Source organism: Aethalodelphis obliquidens, unplaced genomic scaffold (assembly GCF_003676395.1).
Source record: "Aethalodelphis obliquidens isolate GAN/ISIS:26980383/991018 unplaced genomic scaffold, ASM367639v1 scaffold1, whole genome shotgun sequence".
In the NCBI taxonomy this organism is placed as follows: domain Eukaryota; kingdom Metazoa; phylum Chordata; class Mammalia; order Artiodactyla; family Delphinidae; genus Aethalodelphis; species Aethalodelphis obliquidens.
The window spans coordinates 99519029-99537774 of NW_020837945.1; the positions used below are offsets into that span (position 1 = coordinate 99519029).

The following is an 18746-nucleotide window of genomic DNA, read 5'->3' on the forward strand; positions in this document are numbered from 1 at the left end:
GCTCCATGATTGCCACGGATTGAAGGTACAAAGATTTCAATAACAGCATTTCTTTAAAGCAACATGTATATCTTTAAATCAAAACAAGCATAAGAAAAATGTATATTCCTTAAAGGAGAAAAAAAATCTTAAAAGTTCTGGTAGTGTTTAAGAAAACAAACAAAAATAACCTGTGTATTTGCTGTTCAATTTCAGCGTCTGTTAATGAAGCTCTGTGTCTTTTTTTTCTTCACTGTTATCTTGAGTGCCTGCAATCGTAAAGCATGACTCCGGTAATACCTCTGTAAATGAATCACTATTGCATTCATACAATTAGCCTCTGAACAGATGTCAGAAAGTAAAGATTGGCTGCCTCTAGATCAAGTTGCCGCTGCCAACTCTCGCGAGCTTTGTCAGTAACAGTTGATTGTAATGTCAGTGCAGTCCAATTTACAGGCTGGAGCAGAAGCTGCTTACTGCATTTCCCTGAAGTATTATATGATTTCCAATTCCTTGCAAACTTTATCATCTTCGTTGCAGTGAGTCGGGTAAGTTGCTCTGAATTTACATCTTCCTGTTAGAGATGCAAGTTACTGTGAAGCTTGTTCTGTGGGAGGAACGTGATCCCTTCACGTGTTTGCTGTGCCCCTTTGGTGCTCTGTGGGAGACAGTCATTGCAAATGGGACAGATAAAGTAAGGGAGCAGCCACATGCATCAAATCTTCCGATTGATTATTCAGGGAACGCAGACTGTGGCCATTTAACTGCTAAGGAAATAATGAATTTATTCAACTTTGTATAAAGGACCGTAGCACTTGTGGAATCACTGTAATATATGTTCCTAATGCACCCTCAAAGGGAAAACACTTTATGCTGTGTTTTACCCTTAAATGCACTGTTTAGTGAATTTTTCCTTAAAAGAGTAACAGAAGTGTTTTCTGACCAGTATTACTCTTTAGTTTTTTCTTTTTCTAAAGTGGTTTGAATTGTCTGGCTCTACAGGGTACTTAACATTTTGCCATCTGAAACTTTAACAATATCAATTGGCAAAGGAAAAGTCTAAGTTTCTTTTCTCTAAAAGGAAAAAGCTATTTCCCAGTTTGATTTACAAACTTTTGTCCCATTTGCCCTGTTTGTTCTCTTTCTTTTAATATGTGTGTTTATAGCAAAATATTTTACAATTGCTATTATTTTATTATTATGGAAATAATAAGCAAATATAGACTTTCTGCTCATCCTGTGATTTTGTAACTCTACCTTTATTTTGATATCAGTTCTTGTTTAACCAGAGGATTAAGCATTGAGTATAAAATATATGAATGATTAAAAGGAAACTGAAATGTGAGCAAAATTATTTCATTATTTATGATTTCTATTTGTAATTAAAAAAATTAAAGTTATCTCTTCCAAATTTTTATGAAGATATTGCACGATAATAAACTCAATTAGGAGTTACTGTCACTAGGCTGTGTAATGCTTCCATAATATAAGCTATCTCATATCTATGATAAATATTACATTTCACTTATATAAATAGTTACTTTGTTTAAGGATAAGCATGAGCTTTTAAAGAGTGACTTTTACTTTAAATGACATGTTTAGAATTCTCTGTGTATTTGAAATAACGTGACCTTTTGGAAGCAAATTAAATTTCTAATTGGATTTGCAAAGTTCTGTTTTATTCTCCTAGACCTGTTGTTGTTGTTCGTTTTTAATGTCCTGCTTCTTTAATTGTAAGAAAATATTGGGATCTACTCCACATTTCAGTTTTTAGAATATAAGCTAATAATATAATATAATAATAATAATATATAAGCTAATAGTAATAAGCTAATAACGTCTTAGCAAATGATATCTTAGTTACAAATTTAGTTTGTGCTTTGATTTATTTCTTGGTAACAATTAATAATATATACTTAAATTGTATGCTGTCTTCATTTTAATGCTTTCATGACAAAATCTGCTCATTCTTATCAAAACTAAACTGTTTCAAACATTGGAAAATTGTAATTGGATAGATGTTAACCTAAGAACAGATTGAACTTTCAAAGAAGACCCAAGATATCTCTCTAATTTTAAATGTTCAAATTGTTCACACAATGAAAAGTTTGTGGATGTTCTTCCTGATTGAGGACAGTTACAGATCTGTTTCTCATACCTAATATAGTGTCTTCTATGTATACACATCCTTTTAGTGCCTACTGGGTATCTGAAGGATCCCTGAAAGACAGTGGTATAGTCTATTTATAAACAGACTTCCTCAGTTCCCCACTTCACTTAGCCTACAACAAAACAAGCTCTTTAGGTTTGGTATAAAGGCTCAGTTGTTTTAACTGAACTAAGTACATTTTAGTGGCACTTGTTCTAGATCATATTTTCTAGATGGCTCTTTCCACACCATTTTAACAGTCTATTTTTATACAGAAATATATATTCTAATGAAACTTTTTAAAAGACAGGAAAATTACATTCAGAGAAACTATTATCAATTTTTGCATGACCATCATTTAAGAAGTCCTTGACTGGCCAATTATTTTGAAAATTTGGTTGATATCCAATTATGGCAAATATATGGCAAATAAATAGCTCTTTATATCAATAATTTGATTGCACCCATATTATATAGCATAACCTTATATATTTTAGAAATCAGTCAAGGAATTTTGATACTTTCAAAATTGAATTAAGAATGCAAAAAGAGGGAAATTATTTTTTACCTTTTTTTAATTAAAAATTTTTTTTTTAAGTTTAGAATATTTTCCCAAAATTGCCAATTGATTTTGATATCCTGGAGCATTTGATAAACTTGGAACACTATAGTATCAATTGTCTTTCAGGTTTTTCTCTCTTCCCACTCCCATCCATTCTCTTTTGCAATTCCAAACAAAACCTCCTTCCTTTAATCAAATATTAAAGATTATTACAATAAGTTAATTGATCTAAATTCAGATATTTAGTTGTCCTTGGTATAAAACTTTACCCCGTTCTTTATGATAAACATGTTATGTGTTCTCAGAGTTTAAATTATTTAATGTGCCAGTAGTCAATTTGCACCAGAAAGTATAGGAGGAAATAAATGAAATTTTATTGAATATTTTAATTATTAGTAAAGACTTAGAGATATAGAGTAATAACATTTCTTAGTCTCCTTTATTTGTCTCTCTTTTGATTGTTTAATCATGTGATAGCATATATTAAAAACATAAACATCTCTTAATGGTAAAACCACAGTGCAACATGTGAGACTAGAGAATAACAGGTTATGAAAAGAATAAAATAATGCTTAGTTAAATAAAGTACTGCAGCTAAATATAAAAAAAAAACTAGCCTATGCTAACAATGAGTATGTGAACGTAAGCATATTTTCCTATTAAAACCTATATTTAATAATATGGTGTATAATACACTACAACAGGTACCATGAAAGTGAATTGGAATTATATTGCCATTCTTGCAATAAACAAAGGCTTACAATGATTTTGTGAATGTTACTAATTACATGATTTACAATTACAAGGTGTAAGTACTTGTATTACTAATATCAAGATGATGACTCATAGATATCATTGTTGAAAAAGCAAGATTATTATTCATATAAATCATATTATATAACATTAAGTTCTACTCAGCACAAAATATAAATAAAAACATACAAGAAGTAGTAGTATAGGGCTTCCCTGGTGGCGCAGTGGTTGAGAGTCCGCCTGCCGATGCAGGGGACACAGGTTCGTGCCCTGGTCCGGGAGGATCACACATGCCAAGGAGCGGCTGGGCCTGTGAGCCATGGCTGCTGAGCCTGCGCATCCGGAGCCTGTTGCTCCGCAACGGGAGAGGCCACAACAGTGAGAGGCCCGTGTACCGCACACACACACACACAAAAGTAGTAGTATAAATTAAACTAAATGACATGGGAATGATAGTACAACCTTTTAGATGTTATAGCAGCCTTTCATAACACATGCAATGAAAATTATTATATTTATTAATTACATACAAAACCAAAATTTTGGTAGTAATTTTATATTTGCTATGCAATAAAATTAATAAACAATAGAATGAAAGTTTGAAAATTGTCAGAAAGCAAAAATTATTAGGATTTGTTTTATGGTTTAAAAGACAAAAAAAGATTTATATAAAACCAAAAAAAAAAATGATTGTCTTTATTAGACTCAGAAGACATTGATTGAGCTAGGCCAAAGGCAGGAATGAGTCCAACCAAAGATGCTGCAATTTATCTGTTGAAATGCAGCTTAGAATAAACCAGCTTTGTATCTTAATTCCTTTTCCTTTCTAAAGCAAGATTTTAAAAATGAAAAAAAAAAAATCTATCACAGCACTTTGCTTTCTTCCAAATGCTCTCCTCCATTTATTTAAAAGAAATGTCTTAGGAATTATCAGAAGGAAGAAAAAAAAACACACAACTGTGGTATGTGGTAGCAGTGTCTCTAAAACTCCTAACTCTCAGAAATATAAAATTTTATTAGTAAGTGTCAACTTTACAGGAAACTTTACATTATTATGACATTTTATTTACTTATTATTTTTAGAAGATAAATTGCATTTTGTTATGATTATAATAAAGCTAAATTTTATAATAGTATATACATAGTGTTAAAATATTGTATACTTCAATAATATATATTTATTGGTATTAGCACAAATTCAGTTGTATCAACATTGAGAGCATAAAAATTGATCTCATGGCTTGATTTTTTTAAACCTTATAACAATCATTATGTATAAATATATATGTATATATGCATAAACATATGGACATCAGTAGAATTAGATATAAATATATAGATATAGACACAGCCATAAACAGAAAAAGATAGAGGCAGAAATAGAGACAGAGATAGAGGTATAGATGGAGATATATCTATAAATACTAGACACTGAACAAAATAGTATACACAATGGACTAGTTTATTCAGATATTTTGGGGGATCAAAAAATACTTGTTGATCACTAGCTGTCCTATGAGCAGTGGTGAATGAGGCTGATTACAGTGAGGATCGTAGATCTGAGACACTTATTACCATAGATAGTGCCTTAATCTCTGCCTTCCAAGACAATGTAATTTAAAAAGTAGAATAAAAAGACTATTACAAATTCTCAGTGCTCACAGGATTAGCTTCTTGGACATATAGGTTGGACTTATTATTACACTATCAAAACATAATAAAAATATTTTGTACATGTATGGACCTTTGCTATTGTTATGTGGATGAGAATCAGTGTTTGTATTTGACAGTTTTAATCAGATTTTCTTTTTTCTTTCAGTTATATAAAGATGTTAGTTCTTTCAAATGATATCTGCATTACATTTTTCTGTCCCTCTTTGCCACTTGGAGTTTCAGAATCTGATTTAAATTTTCTTTTATTTAAAAGAAACTCAAGTATGCATTATGAATTTTTAATGAAAATTTGATTTCCCCAAATGTTCTCTTCATATCATTAATAAGTATTATTTAATAAAATGCCAAATAGTTATGATTTTATAGGTCTCAAAGATTACTTTTGCTTCTCCCACTTTTCCCAGTAATTTCTCAGTTTAATCCTCTTATTTCACTCATCGTGTCCACTATCAAAATACAAGTAAATCTGACCATGCTAACACATTTAACCTCCCTAGTTGCACATGCTTTAATCAATTAACAAATTAACAGGCATGCGTTGAGTAATCCCTGAGTGTAAAATTTCTTCTAAGTCAGTTTCTTCTCCCACATCTAATGTTATCTCCATTGACAATATAATTCAGATAGAAAAGCCCTTCGTGGTTATTCAGTTTCAGAGGAATTGGTATATATCCAGTCTTCCCTTTCCAGTTTTTCCGGTAGGCCTTTATAGTGGTAGCAGATTTGTTAGTTTTCACAATTTGTAGGAAAAATGGCAACTACTGTATTTTTTGTTACTTCACATTCTGTGAATTGCTTGTCCAAATTCTCTTCTGACCACAGGGTACAATTATATAGAGGAAGAAAACACTAGGCAAAAAGGACCACAGACGGGACCATGCAAACAGAAAAAGGCAGTAATAGAAGTCTGAGGATCCTTAAATGTTCTTAACCTACTGTCAAGAGCCAGCCAGCCATGATTAGAACTGTATATATTTCAGAGAATATATAAGCTTGTATTTCCTCTTCTAACTATGGTCGAAATTTAATCTATTATATCTATCATTAAGTAGACTACCATTTAATGCCACCTTTGGTGGTGCTGTGTATGGTAAAGAAGTGTATATATATATATATATATATATATATATATATATATATATATATACTAATGCCTTGGACAAATTTCCTCCTTAAAAAACGACATCTTTCTTACAGAGGTTTGAAAATGAATCTTTCCAAATTGAACTAATTTCTCCTTTTCCATTTCACTCATTTATTTCTCAATTGAAAACTGAAATATCTCCAACCGTTTTCTATGTTTTTTTATGTGTCTTTATAGCAGTAATAGATTTATTAGTTTTCATAATTTATGGGATTGATAAGAACTACTAAATTTTAGTTAATTATCATCAATAAAATATAATACTAGATGCATGAGGCTGTTAAAACTTCCCACTTATCTCTCTTGCAGAAACCAATATGCAGAGCAAGGGTACAATCATATACATCAGATTTCTCTTGCGGTTTCTTCTGCTCTGGGTGCTCTTTGGGAAGTCACACACTGAAGAAGATGTCATAATTACCACCAAGAATGGAAAAGTCAGAGGGATGAACTTGCCAGTTCTTGGTGGCACAGTAACAGCCTTTCTTGGAATCCCCTATGCACAGCCACCTCTTGGTAGACTTCGATTCAAAAAGCCACAGTCCTTGACCAAGTGGCCCAATATTTGGAATGCCACAAAATATGCAAATTCTTGCTATCAGAACACAGACCAAAGTTTCCCAGGCTTCCTTGGATCAGAGATGTGGAACCCAAACACTGACCTCAGTGAAGACTGTTTATATCTGAATGTGTGGATTCCAGCACCTAAACCAAAAAATGCTACTGTAATGATATGGATTTATGGTGGTGGTTTTCAGACTGGGACATCATCTTTGCATGTTTATGATGGCAAGTTTCTGGCACGGGCTGAAAGAGTTATTGTGGTTTCAATGAACTATAGGGTGGGTGCCCTAGGATTCTTAGCTTTACCGGGAAATCCTGAGGCGCCAGGAAACACGGGCTTATTTGATCAACAGATGGCCCTTCAGTGGGTCCAAAAAAATATAGCAGCCTTTGGTGGAAATCCTAAGAGTGTAACTCTCTTTGGAGAAAGTGCAGGAGCAGCTTCAGTTAGCCTTCATTTACTTTCTCCTAGAAGCCACCCATTGTTTACCAGAGCCATTCTGCAAAGTGGATCCTCTAATTCCCCTTGGGTAGTGACATCTCTTTATGAAGCTAGGAACAGAACATTAACTTTAGCTAAATTTATTGGTTGCTCTAGAGAAAATGAGACTGAGATAATCAAATGTCTTCGAAATAAAGATCCCCAGGAAATTCTTCTGAATGAAGTATTTGTTGTCCCTTATGGTACGCTCTTGTCAGTAAACTTTGGTCCAACTGTGGATGGTGATTTTCTCACTGACATGCCAGACACACTACTCCAACTTGGACAGTTCAAAAAAACCCAGATCTTGGTGGGTGTTAACAAAGATGAAGGGACAGCATTTTTAGTATACGGTGCTCCTGGTTTCAGCAAAGATAACAATAGTATTATAACTAGAAAAGAATTTCAAGAAGGTTTAAAAATATTTTTTCCGGGATTGAGTGAATTTGGAAAGGAATCGATCCTTTTCCACTACATGGACTGGTTAGATGATCAGAGAGCTGAAAACTACCGTGAGGCCTTGGATGATGTTGTTGGGGATTATAACATCATATGCCCTGCCTTGGAGTTCACCAAAAAGTTCTCAGATATGGGAAACAATGCCTTTTTCTACTATTTTGAACACCGATCCTCCAAACTCCCTTGGCCAGAATGGATGGGAGTGATGCATGGTTATGAGATTGAATTTGTCTTCGGTTTACCTCTGGAAAGAAGAGTTAATTACACAAAAGCTGAGGAAATTTTGAGTAGATCCATTATGAAACGCTGGGCAAATTTTGCAAAATATGGGTAAGTGCCAATTTTTGTAGTTGTTCTTGTTTGGCTTTGTTTTGTTTTGCTTAACTTTTCTTGGTCTCCAGTGTAGACTTCATTAAAGGTACAGAAACATTTTGATTATTTATTCTCTTCATGCCTTAAGCTGGTTTTGTTTTTTATTATGTACTGCATTTCAGTTCCTTGCATCAGAGTGCTTAAGAGAAATAATCAAAGAACTTTTATGAAAAATATTTTCTGATTTCATTTCCAAAGTACTTCAAAGTACTTTAACAATGTTCACCAAAGTTTGTACGGAAATAGATGTTTACCTTGAGAACTAAAATTACTGTGACATGTTATTAAGCCTGAAAGTTTATAGTGTTCACAGGTTTAAGAAAGATTAGGAATATCTCTCTTTTTCTCATGCTCTTAAGCACTAGTACATTGTTACCTGATACACAAAGAAATACATCCCTGCTCAGGAAAATCAAAGGGCAAGATGGTGATAGGGTTGTCCCTCAGATTATTCAAAATACAGAATTTGCCATTTTATCAACGTTTTTTATTCCCTAATATGTTTGTTCAGAGCTTTTAGGTAACCTGTGTTGAGCGAGAGCTACAACAAGCTACATCTTGTTCAGCTAAGCTGTTTTACACTTGAGTAGTCATATGGATGACATTACATAATCAGAGATGTTACAAAAGAACATATTTTCCCTCGTATTTTATAAATATTGTGATAGTATGTCTTCAATGATCAGAAGAAAATAATCTCTTTTAATATATATTCTATTTTTTTAATATTTTGTGTGTGTAAAAAATAAGTTGTTTTTTTTTTTTACTGTTTGTAACCCCAAATTGAATTTTATACATTGGAATAATTTGTATCAATGAGAATAATAAAAGAATAGAAATTTGGGCATCGCTTTTTTTGAAAAGTGCTTACAGAAACTCATAATCTGATTGATGCATTAATCCAATTTGTCATCCTGTGTTTTACAATTGAAAAGAATCTTGAGAATGATTTTGCTTTCTGGTTTTCTTCTCCATCCTCCATTTGGAATTCATTGTACTCCATGTTACTGTATGTATCTCTCTACAAAGTACTTGTATGATATAATTCATCTCAAAATTTTTGATACTTATTTACTGTGTATAAAACTAAAACTCTTCCATGTGGCATTAAGAGGCTTCTATAATCTTGTTGCAACCCGTACTCCCCAACGCCTTGTTGCTTGGTAGATGAGTTATCTCATGAATACCAAAGATTTCAAGCTTAACTACACCTTAAAGCCTTGTTCTTGCTATGTGCCCTGCTTAGAACATTTACCTCTCTCCTTTTTAATGACACAAGTCCTACTATTTTGTTAAAGTTTTGACTGACTACATGTTTCATACAATGTATATTTAATTCCTAGAGTTGTAGTTCCTTCAGACTTCTTTTTCAGTCTTACAGAAGCCACTGACTGTCACGTGTCTAAATCCTATCTTTCATTGTATTCTGAACCTCCTAAACTAGACTAAGAACTAACTTCTTGAAAGAGAACCTGTGGTTTTATTGGATACTCATTAAAGTACTGACATTATGGGTAAAAAATTTCTTTTTCAAGATATGTAGGCTATTATATTATCTGTTATTATATTATCTGTAGCTGTGCAATATCTTACACCTTCTCAACATCAGTCTAAATTTCTGCTTAAGAAGGATCATCTTATTTCTAGAGCTGCATTAGAATTATGTATATTTCATTCTGTTCTCTCCCTCAAGGTTCTATCCATATTAAATCATCTGAATATACTTTTAATTCTTTCTGGCAATTCTAGAGATTATAAATAACTTAAGGGGAATATTAAGGGAATTTAAGGGAAATATCAATATTTCTGCAAATTATTGACGCCTGTAAATTTTTAAAGGACTTCATACTTTGCATGTTTAAATCATCAAGAAATTTATATTTTCTTATTTCACAATTGGGAACACTGAGAACCAGATGTGGTAAAGGTCATATTTATGGTACACAGATAGCAACAGGTCAAAGAAGAGAATATTTGACAATTAATAGAATAATAGATTGTTTAATCCTAATCTCCTTCTATGATTAGCATATTTTAATGGGAAATAAATAAAGGTTGACACATTTTAATTATAATGATAAATTCATATAAACAAGATTATAAACCATAAAAATTAAACTTTTTTAAGAAGTTCAGCCATAACAAGATGTCATTTCAGTCGGTGCATTTCTTTAGAGCCCATGTTTGCACAGTTGAACAGATAATAGCATGTCATTTGTGTTGAGATTTGACTTGATGGCAAACATAATTTTGATCTCCTGCTGTGCACTATCTGTTTTCAAAGTATACCTATGAATAAATACAGAAATTTAGAATGATTAAATAAACTCCATGGAAACAAAGTTGGTTTAAGCGTTAGGTTTGGAAATCCACCCATATTTATTTGACCACAAACATGATGTTTGATGTCCTCTTCCCAGAGAGATTCTCCCCCTTGGTTCCCCTCTACTCCCCATACCGGGGACATTTAACAATGTCTGGAGTTGGGATGCTACTAGCAAGGTAGAGGCTAGGGGTGCTGCTAAACATCTTAAAATGCACACGACAGCCCCCCACAACAGCGAATTATTCATTCCAAAGGTCAGTAATGCCAAGACTGGGAAACTGCAGGATTTTACTTCCATATAACCCCAAAATGACACATCAAGAAAGTAAAAAAGTAGAACTGAGCATTGTAATAATCATCCAGGAAAATGAGTTTTCCAGTTCGTGGTTCATAAAATGTTTTAATGAATTTTCCTCCTTAAATAGTAAGTTTAGTATATATTGTATTTCTCATTAGGATTAAGTTCAAAATAATTTTGAATTTTTCTTTGTGATATTTTATTTTGCCAGTGGGTTGTTTAGTAGTCTATTGTTTAACTTCCAGCTATTTGGGTAATTTCTAGATATCTTGTTGTAGATTTCTAATTGAATTCAGTTCTAGTAAGAGACTATACTCAAGATTTTTCCCTTTGAAATATATTGAGAATTATTTTATGACCCAGCATATGATCTTTATGGGTGATTATTTTATGTGCTCTTGAAAAGAATGTGTGTTCTTCAATTATTTGGTATGGTGTGTTCTGTAAATTAATTAGTTCATGGTTGCTCAGGTCTTCTAATAGTCTTACTAATATTTTTTGCCTACTTGTTTTAAATACTGAGAGAAGGGTATTAACATCTTGGACTATAACTATGGTATTATTTATTTCTCCATTTAGTTCTGCTAATTTTCCTTATAATATTTTAAATCTATACTATTAATTCCATGTACTTTTAGGATTATGTAGTCCTGATTAATTGGCTGTTTTATCATTATGAAATGTCTCTGTCCTATAGTTGACTTTGCCTAATATTAAGATAGATACATCAAGTTTCCCCATGCTTACATTTGCATAATATATTTTGTTCCATCCTTTTACTTGAACCCAACTATTTAAAAACAAACAAAAAAAACCCCTTTCTTACAGTTGGTGTGATTAACCTATTTAATATTTAATGTAATTGTCAATATGTTTTTGTTTAAATCTACCACCTTGCTATTATTTTTTTCTCTTTTTTTTTGAATTTTATTTTATTTATTTTTTTATACAGCAGGTTCTTATTAGTCATCAATTTTATACTCATCAGTCTATACATGTCAATCCCAATCGCCTAATTCATCACACCACCATTCCAAACCCCCTTCCGCTTTCCCCCCTTGGTGTCCATACATTTGTTCTCAACATCTGTGTCTCAATTTCTGCCCTGCAAACTGGTTCATCTGTACCATTTTTCTAGGTTCCACATATATGCGTTAATATACGATATTGGTTTTTCTCTTTCTGACTTACTTCACTCTATATGACAGTCTCTAGATCCATCCACGTCTCAACAAATGACCCAATTTTGTTCCTTTTTATGGCCAAGTAATATTCCATTGTATATATGCACCACATCTTCTTTATCCATTCATCTGTTGATGGGCATTTAGGTTGCTTCCATGAGCTGGCTATTGTAAATAGTGCTGCAATGAACATTGGCGTGCATGTGTCTTTTTGAATTATGGTTTTCTCTGGGTATATGCCCAGTAGTGGGATTGCTGGATCATATGGTAATTCTATTAGATTTTTAAGGAAACTCCATACTGTTCTTCATAATGGCTGTATCAATTTACATTCCCACCAGCAGTGCAGGAGGGTTCCCTTTTCTCCACACCCTCTCCAGCATCTGTTGTTTGTAGATTTTCTGTTGATGCCCATTCTATCTGGTGTGAGGTGATACCTCATTGTAGTTTTGATTTGCATTTCTCTAATAATTAGTGATGCTGAGAAGCTTTTCATGTGCTTCTTGGCAATCTGTATGTCTTCTTTGGAGAAATGTCTGTTTAGGTCTTCTGCCCATTTTTGGATTGGGTTGTTTGTTTTTTTTAAATATTGAGCTGCATGAGCTGTTTCTGTATTTTGGAGATTAATCCTTTGTCCATTGCTTCATTTGCAAATATTTTGTCCCATTCTGAGGGTTGTCTTTTCATCTTGTTTATGGTTTCCTTTGCTGTGCAAAAGCTTTGAAGTTTCATTAGGTACCATTTGTTTATTTTGGTTTTTATTTCCATTACTCTAGGAGGTGGATCAAAAAAGACCTTGCTGTGATTTATGTCAAAGAGTGTTCTTCCTATGTTTTCCTCTAAGAGTTTGATAATGTCTGGCCTTATATTTAGGTGTCAAATCCATTTTGAGTTTATTTTTGTGTATGGTGTTAGGGAGTGTTCTAATTTCATTCTTTTATATGTAGCTGTCCAGTTTTCCCAGCACCACTTATTGAAGAGACTGTCTTTTTTCCATTGTATATCCTTGCCTCCTTTGTCATAGATTAGTTGACCATAGGTGCGTGGGTTTACCTCTGTGTTTTCTATCTTGTTGTATTGAGCTATGTTTCTGTTTTTGTGCCAGTACCATATTGTCTTCATTACTGTAGCTTTGCTGTATAGTCTGAAGTCAGGGAGTCTGATTCCTCCAGCTCCATTTTTCTTTCTCAAAACTGCTTTGGCTATTCCAGGTCTTTTGAGTCTCCATACAAATTTTAAGATATTTTGTTCTAGTTCCATAAAAATTGCCGTTGGTAATTTGATAGGGATTGCATTGAATCTGTAGATTGCTTTGGGTAGTATAGTCATTTTCACAATATTGATTCTTCCAATCCAAGAACATGGTATATCTCTCCATCTGTTGGTATCATCTTTAATTTCTTTCATCAGTGTCTTATAATTTTCTGCATACAGGTCTTTTATCTCCCTAGGTAAGCTTATTCCTAGGTATTTTATTCTTTTTGTTGCAATGGTAAATGGGAATGTTTCCTTAATTTCTCTTTCAGATTTTTCATCATTAGTGTATAGGAATGCAAGAGATTTCTGTGCCTTAATTTTGTATCCTGCAACTTTACCAAATTCATTGATTAGCTCTAGTAGTTTTCTGGTACCACCTTACTATTTTTAATCCATCCTTCTTATTGCTCCTTTTCAGCTTTTTTCTGCATTATTTTAATGTTTTATTTGATTTTATTTTTAAACAGGTGTTTTAGTTTGCCTTTAATTTTTTCCCCAGTATTTGTCTTAATGCTAACAATTGTTTCTGTAACTTATAACTATCTACTTAGAGTTAATACTGAATGACTTAACACTTTGCCATTGACATTTCCCACTTTCTAAACAATTCATGCTTCCTATTTTCCTTTTCACTCTTACTACTTCACAAATGTAAGAAACTAACAGTATAGTTTCATTTATTGTCCTCCATGTTTTTTTATATTGTTGTCATATGTTTATACAATGTATAATATAAAATCCCTCATAAAATTTTATTTACCTTAAATGATCAGTTATATTAATATAAATTCATAAAAGAAAAGAAAAAAATATTCTTTTATGTTTACTCATGTATATACCTTTCCAGTGTTCTTTACTCTTTCTTGTGGATTCTAGCTCTCATCTGACATCATTTCCCTTTGTGCTGAAGAACATCCTTTAGGATTTCTCATCGGCAGGTTGACTACTTACAAATTTCCTCAGCTTTTTTTAATCTGAAAATACCTTTATTACGCTTCAATTGAAGCAAATATTTTTTAAGAAGATAGAAGTCTGATTTGATCATTTATTCTTTTATCAGTTTAAAGCTGTGTTTCATTTTCTTGTTATCTCTTCAGTTCTGATGTAAAGGGAGCCTTTATTCATATGATTGTCCCCTGTATACAATTTAAAAAAATGTTTCCTTTGGTTGATTTCAAAATTTTCTTTTTATCTTTGGTTTCAATAGTTTGTTCATGATGTTTCCAAGTGTGATTTCTTTGGTGAGGAGTTTTGTTTTGTTTTGGCCTGATGTTTACTAAGATTCTTCCTAGTGATTTTCAATGTCACATTTGAGAAATTTTGTGTCAGTATTCCATCAAATATTCTTTCTGCCCCATTCTCACTCTTACCTCCTTCAAGAACTCCAAATATACATGCACTAGACTATTGAATTTTGTTCCACAGGTCTCTAAGGTTCTGTTCCCTTTTCTTCAGTTTTGCTTCTGTTTTTCAAATTAGATACATTTTTTTCTATTTTATTTATTTATTTTTAATATATCTTTATTGGAGTATAATTGTTTCACAATACTGTGTTAGTTTCTGTTGTACAACAAAGTGAATCAACCATATACATACATATATCCCCATATCCCCTCCCTCTTGAGCCTTCCTCCCATCCTCCCTATCCCATCTCTTTAGGTCATCACAAAACATCCAGCTGATCTCTCTGTGCTATGCAGTAGCTTCCCACTAGCCATCCATTTTGCATTTGGTAGTGTATATATGTCAATGCTACCCTCTCACTTCGTCCCAGCTTCCCCTTCCCCCTACATGTCCTCAAGTCCATTCTCTATGTCTGTGTCTTTATTCCTGCCCTGCCACTAGGTTCATCAGTACCATCTTTTTATATTCTGTATATATGCGTTAGCATATGGTATTTGCTTTTCCCTTTCTGACTTACTTCACTCTGTATGACAGACTCTAGGTCCATCCACCTCACTACAGATAACTCAGTTTCATTTCTTTTCTTGCCTTTTCTTCAGTTTTACTTCTGTTTTTCAAATTAGGTACATTTTTAAGTTGGTTTCTCTGCAAGCTCAATGACTCTTCTATCTTCTTCAATCTGTGGTTGAACTTACCCAATGATTTTTTTATTTCACTCATTAGTGTTCAGATCTATTTTTTTCCAGTAGTTTCATTATTTTTCTGAGTTCCTCCCTGTTTTCTATTTAAAGATATTATCCTTTAAGTTCTTGAACATACTTACAATAGCTGCCTTAAGGTTTTGTTTGCTCATCCAATATCTGTTTCATAGGTTCATTTTCTGTTTTCCTATTTCTTTGCATGTCTAGAAATTTTCAAATTTGTACTAGACTTTGTGGATGATATGAGTAGAAATTCTATATTATTTTAGCCTCCTCTGAAGAATGTATGCTTCCATGGAATAATGTTTGTTTGTTTTTAATTTTACTAGTTCAATTAAGGGATGTGTATAGACATGAATTTTTCTCAAATGTATATAGGCTTGGTTTTATATTTTGTTAGAGTGAATCCATGAACGGCCCAAGATATTTTATAGACCCTCTCACTTGGCAGGACTTAAACTCCAATGTCTGTTGTCACTGAGGGTATTACAGTTACTTGGTTTAAGTGTCTATTAGGATGGGGATAGACTGAGTCTCTTTACTCCCAAGTTATAACTTTCCACTCAGCTAGACTGAGTATTAATGAGGTATTAGTGAGATGAAAACAAAAGTGTTGACAACATTATAATAGTTATTCACTCTCCAGTTTTCCCATCTCTTTTCTGCTCTCAGCCCTGCAGCATCTTCTCTCTGTTTAGCCTCTCATACTCTCATCTTGTACATATTTAGCCCAAGACTCAGCCAAAGATCTGCAGGGAGACGAGTCCCACAGATTCTAGTTTCTTCTGTATCCTAGAACTCTTATTTCTGTCTTCTAACCTCAGTGAACCTACTGTACTCTGCTTAGTCTCAAGCTCCCTGCATCTTGGACAATAATTTATCCTTATGTGAGTAACCACAGTAAATGTGGACTTACCTTGAACTTCCCCTTCTCTCAAACATCATAGACTTATGCTGCCTGTTATCCAGTTCCTGAAACTCATTGTCTTTTTGTTTTGGTTTGTTTGTTTTTGGTCTAGTATATAATTGTTTTTGGTAGCAGAGTTAATCCAGTTTCAATCACTCCATCATGGATGAAGATGAAAGCCCAACCTCTCTCCCATTTGTATTTTAAGAGAATCTTAACCTTACATTTCTCATTCAGTTCCATGAAATTCATTTTTTTCAGTAACTTTAAAAGATCTTGTCAATTTCCAAAATATATTAGAAAAAAAACTTTTTAATTTGACTTCTTGCAAAAATAAAGAAAACATTATTCTGTGAAAGCACTAAATGGTACTCAAATTTAGTGTCTTTAGTTGCAGTCTTTGAGAGTCCTCATAAAGTAGAAGCCACAATGCATTTATGCCTTTGCTAGTTGGAATTTCCACCCATATGTACTTTGCTTGTTTCTGCTTTTCCCTCAATCCCATCTCTAAAAATGAATGAAACCCATATCCAAATAGCAGACAGGTCCATATGTGCATTATATCCAATATCCTATAATAGAAGTTGTTGAAATATCAATATAACATATATATCCATCAATTATTCATCCAGTCAATAGCTTGATGACAAATAGATTAAATTAACCAGCACTTAATGACGTATATTCAGCACTACCTCAGTGATACAGGAAATTGGTGAAATCAAACTTGATTTGTCAGATAGACAGAACAGCTAAAGAAGGAAAATAAGCCAAAATACAATTAGTAGCATAACGACAGATAGAGGATCATTATTCCAGGACAACTCCAGTTGCCTCCTGCTGTTGCAGAGCATCTTTTGTTTGCTATGTCCTCTCTGGGTGCTATTTTCAGAGCTCTTCCAGGGCACAACCTCAAGGAGAGCTATTCACAGTGCAGTTACACAGTCTTCCCGATCATAAGTGATAGCCCTAATGTGTCCAGTGTTAATCTTTCTACAGATCCTTTGTATATAATATAACCTTAGACAAGTTACTTAAAATTCCTTACTGTTTTTCCTTATCTGAAAAATGGGACTATAAATATACAACCCTATTGACATGTTGAAATAAACCTTATCATTGACAGGAAACTGCATTCCTCCTTTCCATTAAACAAATTCAGTTTTGCCCCTACCAGGCATAAACTACTTCAATTTATTCTCATCTAAGATTAAACTTGGCTTCCTCCCAAGAATGTACAATTGTTTAACTTCCTGACTCAACATTAATCAAGTTTTCAAACAAATAAAGGTAAACTGCAAAATTGAGGCAATTAACTTGCTTCTGTCTTTTTGGTGAGAATTCATTTATTCAGAACTGCTCTGAATTTGTTACTGTTTCCTAATACTTTTTTGCCAGAAATAAATGATATATCACAAGGCACTTTTATTTTGTCCTATTTTGATGTCATGAAACCAAAAAGTTACTTAACAAAGTATTTTTAGTAACTTCACATCAGTATACCTGCTGCTATCCTTGTGTGTTTTATTTATTTATTATTTATTCCCTTACAGTGTGAGGGACAACTTATTAAATAGGAACAAAAATGTATTACTAAACTTTCAGTCCCCTGGTTCACTGAGCTTTAAAAAATAAATATGAACATTTCTTGACATTTGTACTGGAAAGTAAGTGACATTAAATGAAATGCTAAGTCATTATTCCTTAGTGCACAAGATTACTTTGAATAATTGGGAGAATTTAAAATAGGCCTGTTTCTGTGTAATTAATTATAATTGCAATAATTAGAAATTACAGATTTGCCAGATTTCTAAAATAATGAACTTTATTGCTATATTCCAGATATATATAGGATGGGTGTTTTATATGTATTGCTATAACTTCATTTTACTAGTAGAAGTGAACTTAATAATAATGTATTTTCTAATATTTATAATGTGAAGTTTATTTAATATTTAGTGTTTAATAGCTATATTTCTATTGTGTTTACTTATATATGACAGAAGAAATAAAGTGATTGAAATAACATTTCAACCCCACTTAATTTTCAAACAAGTATATTTTCTTTGTGTGTTCTTTTCTTTTCATCTCCTGGAATCATTTTATGTTTTTAAAAGGTAATAGAAAAACTGAAGAAAAGTTAAAGAAAATATTAGTGGAGAACAGGTACCCCTTTATTCTAAATCTCTGTATAGGAACTTAGCATGTGTCTGTTCTCTTTTTATAGAGTTTGTATCCCTTCACCAAGAAATTAATTTTCAAATTACACTTGAATTTATTTTTATTATATTTTTCAACTAAAAATAAATATTCTAGGACTTAATTACAACACACCTTTTAATAAGAGATGTCTCAAATATACCAAAAGGGTAGCAGTTAGAGATAGTTTTAAAGTGAACGGTACCATTATACTGACAAGGTATGAAGTATATGGATGCTATTATTAGAATGAAAATTTGCTGAAATGATGACACTATTTAACGTTTTCTGATGAAAAGAGTGTGGTCCATAGAAGAAAAGTGAATTGGAGCT

At 32.7% G+C, this 18746-nt stretch overlaps 1 protein-coding gene across 3 annotated transcripts in view; it reads left to right on the forward strand.

Annotated features, from left to right (window-relative positions):
* Window positions 1–384: 384 nt before the first annotated feature.
* BCHE (butyrylcholinesterase) overlaps window positions 385–18746 on the forward strand; it is an 88883-nt gene continuing 70521 nt past the window's right edge. For 2 of the 3 annotated variants that reach the window (XM_027112510.1, XM_027112518.1), the window contains exons 1-2: window positions 413–527; window positions 6571–8095. In XM_027112510.1, coding sequence (XP_026968311.1) covers window positions 6579–8095 — 1517 coding nt within the window. In that variant the 5' untranslated portion in view covers window positions 413–527; window positions 6571–6578. Of the gene's footprint in view, window positions 528–6570; window positions 8096–18746 lie in introns of all 3 variants that reach the window. The other variant, XM_027112501.1, reaches the window with a different exon arrangement.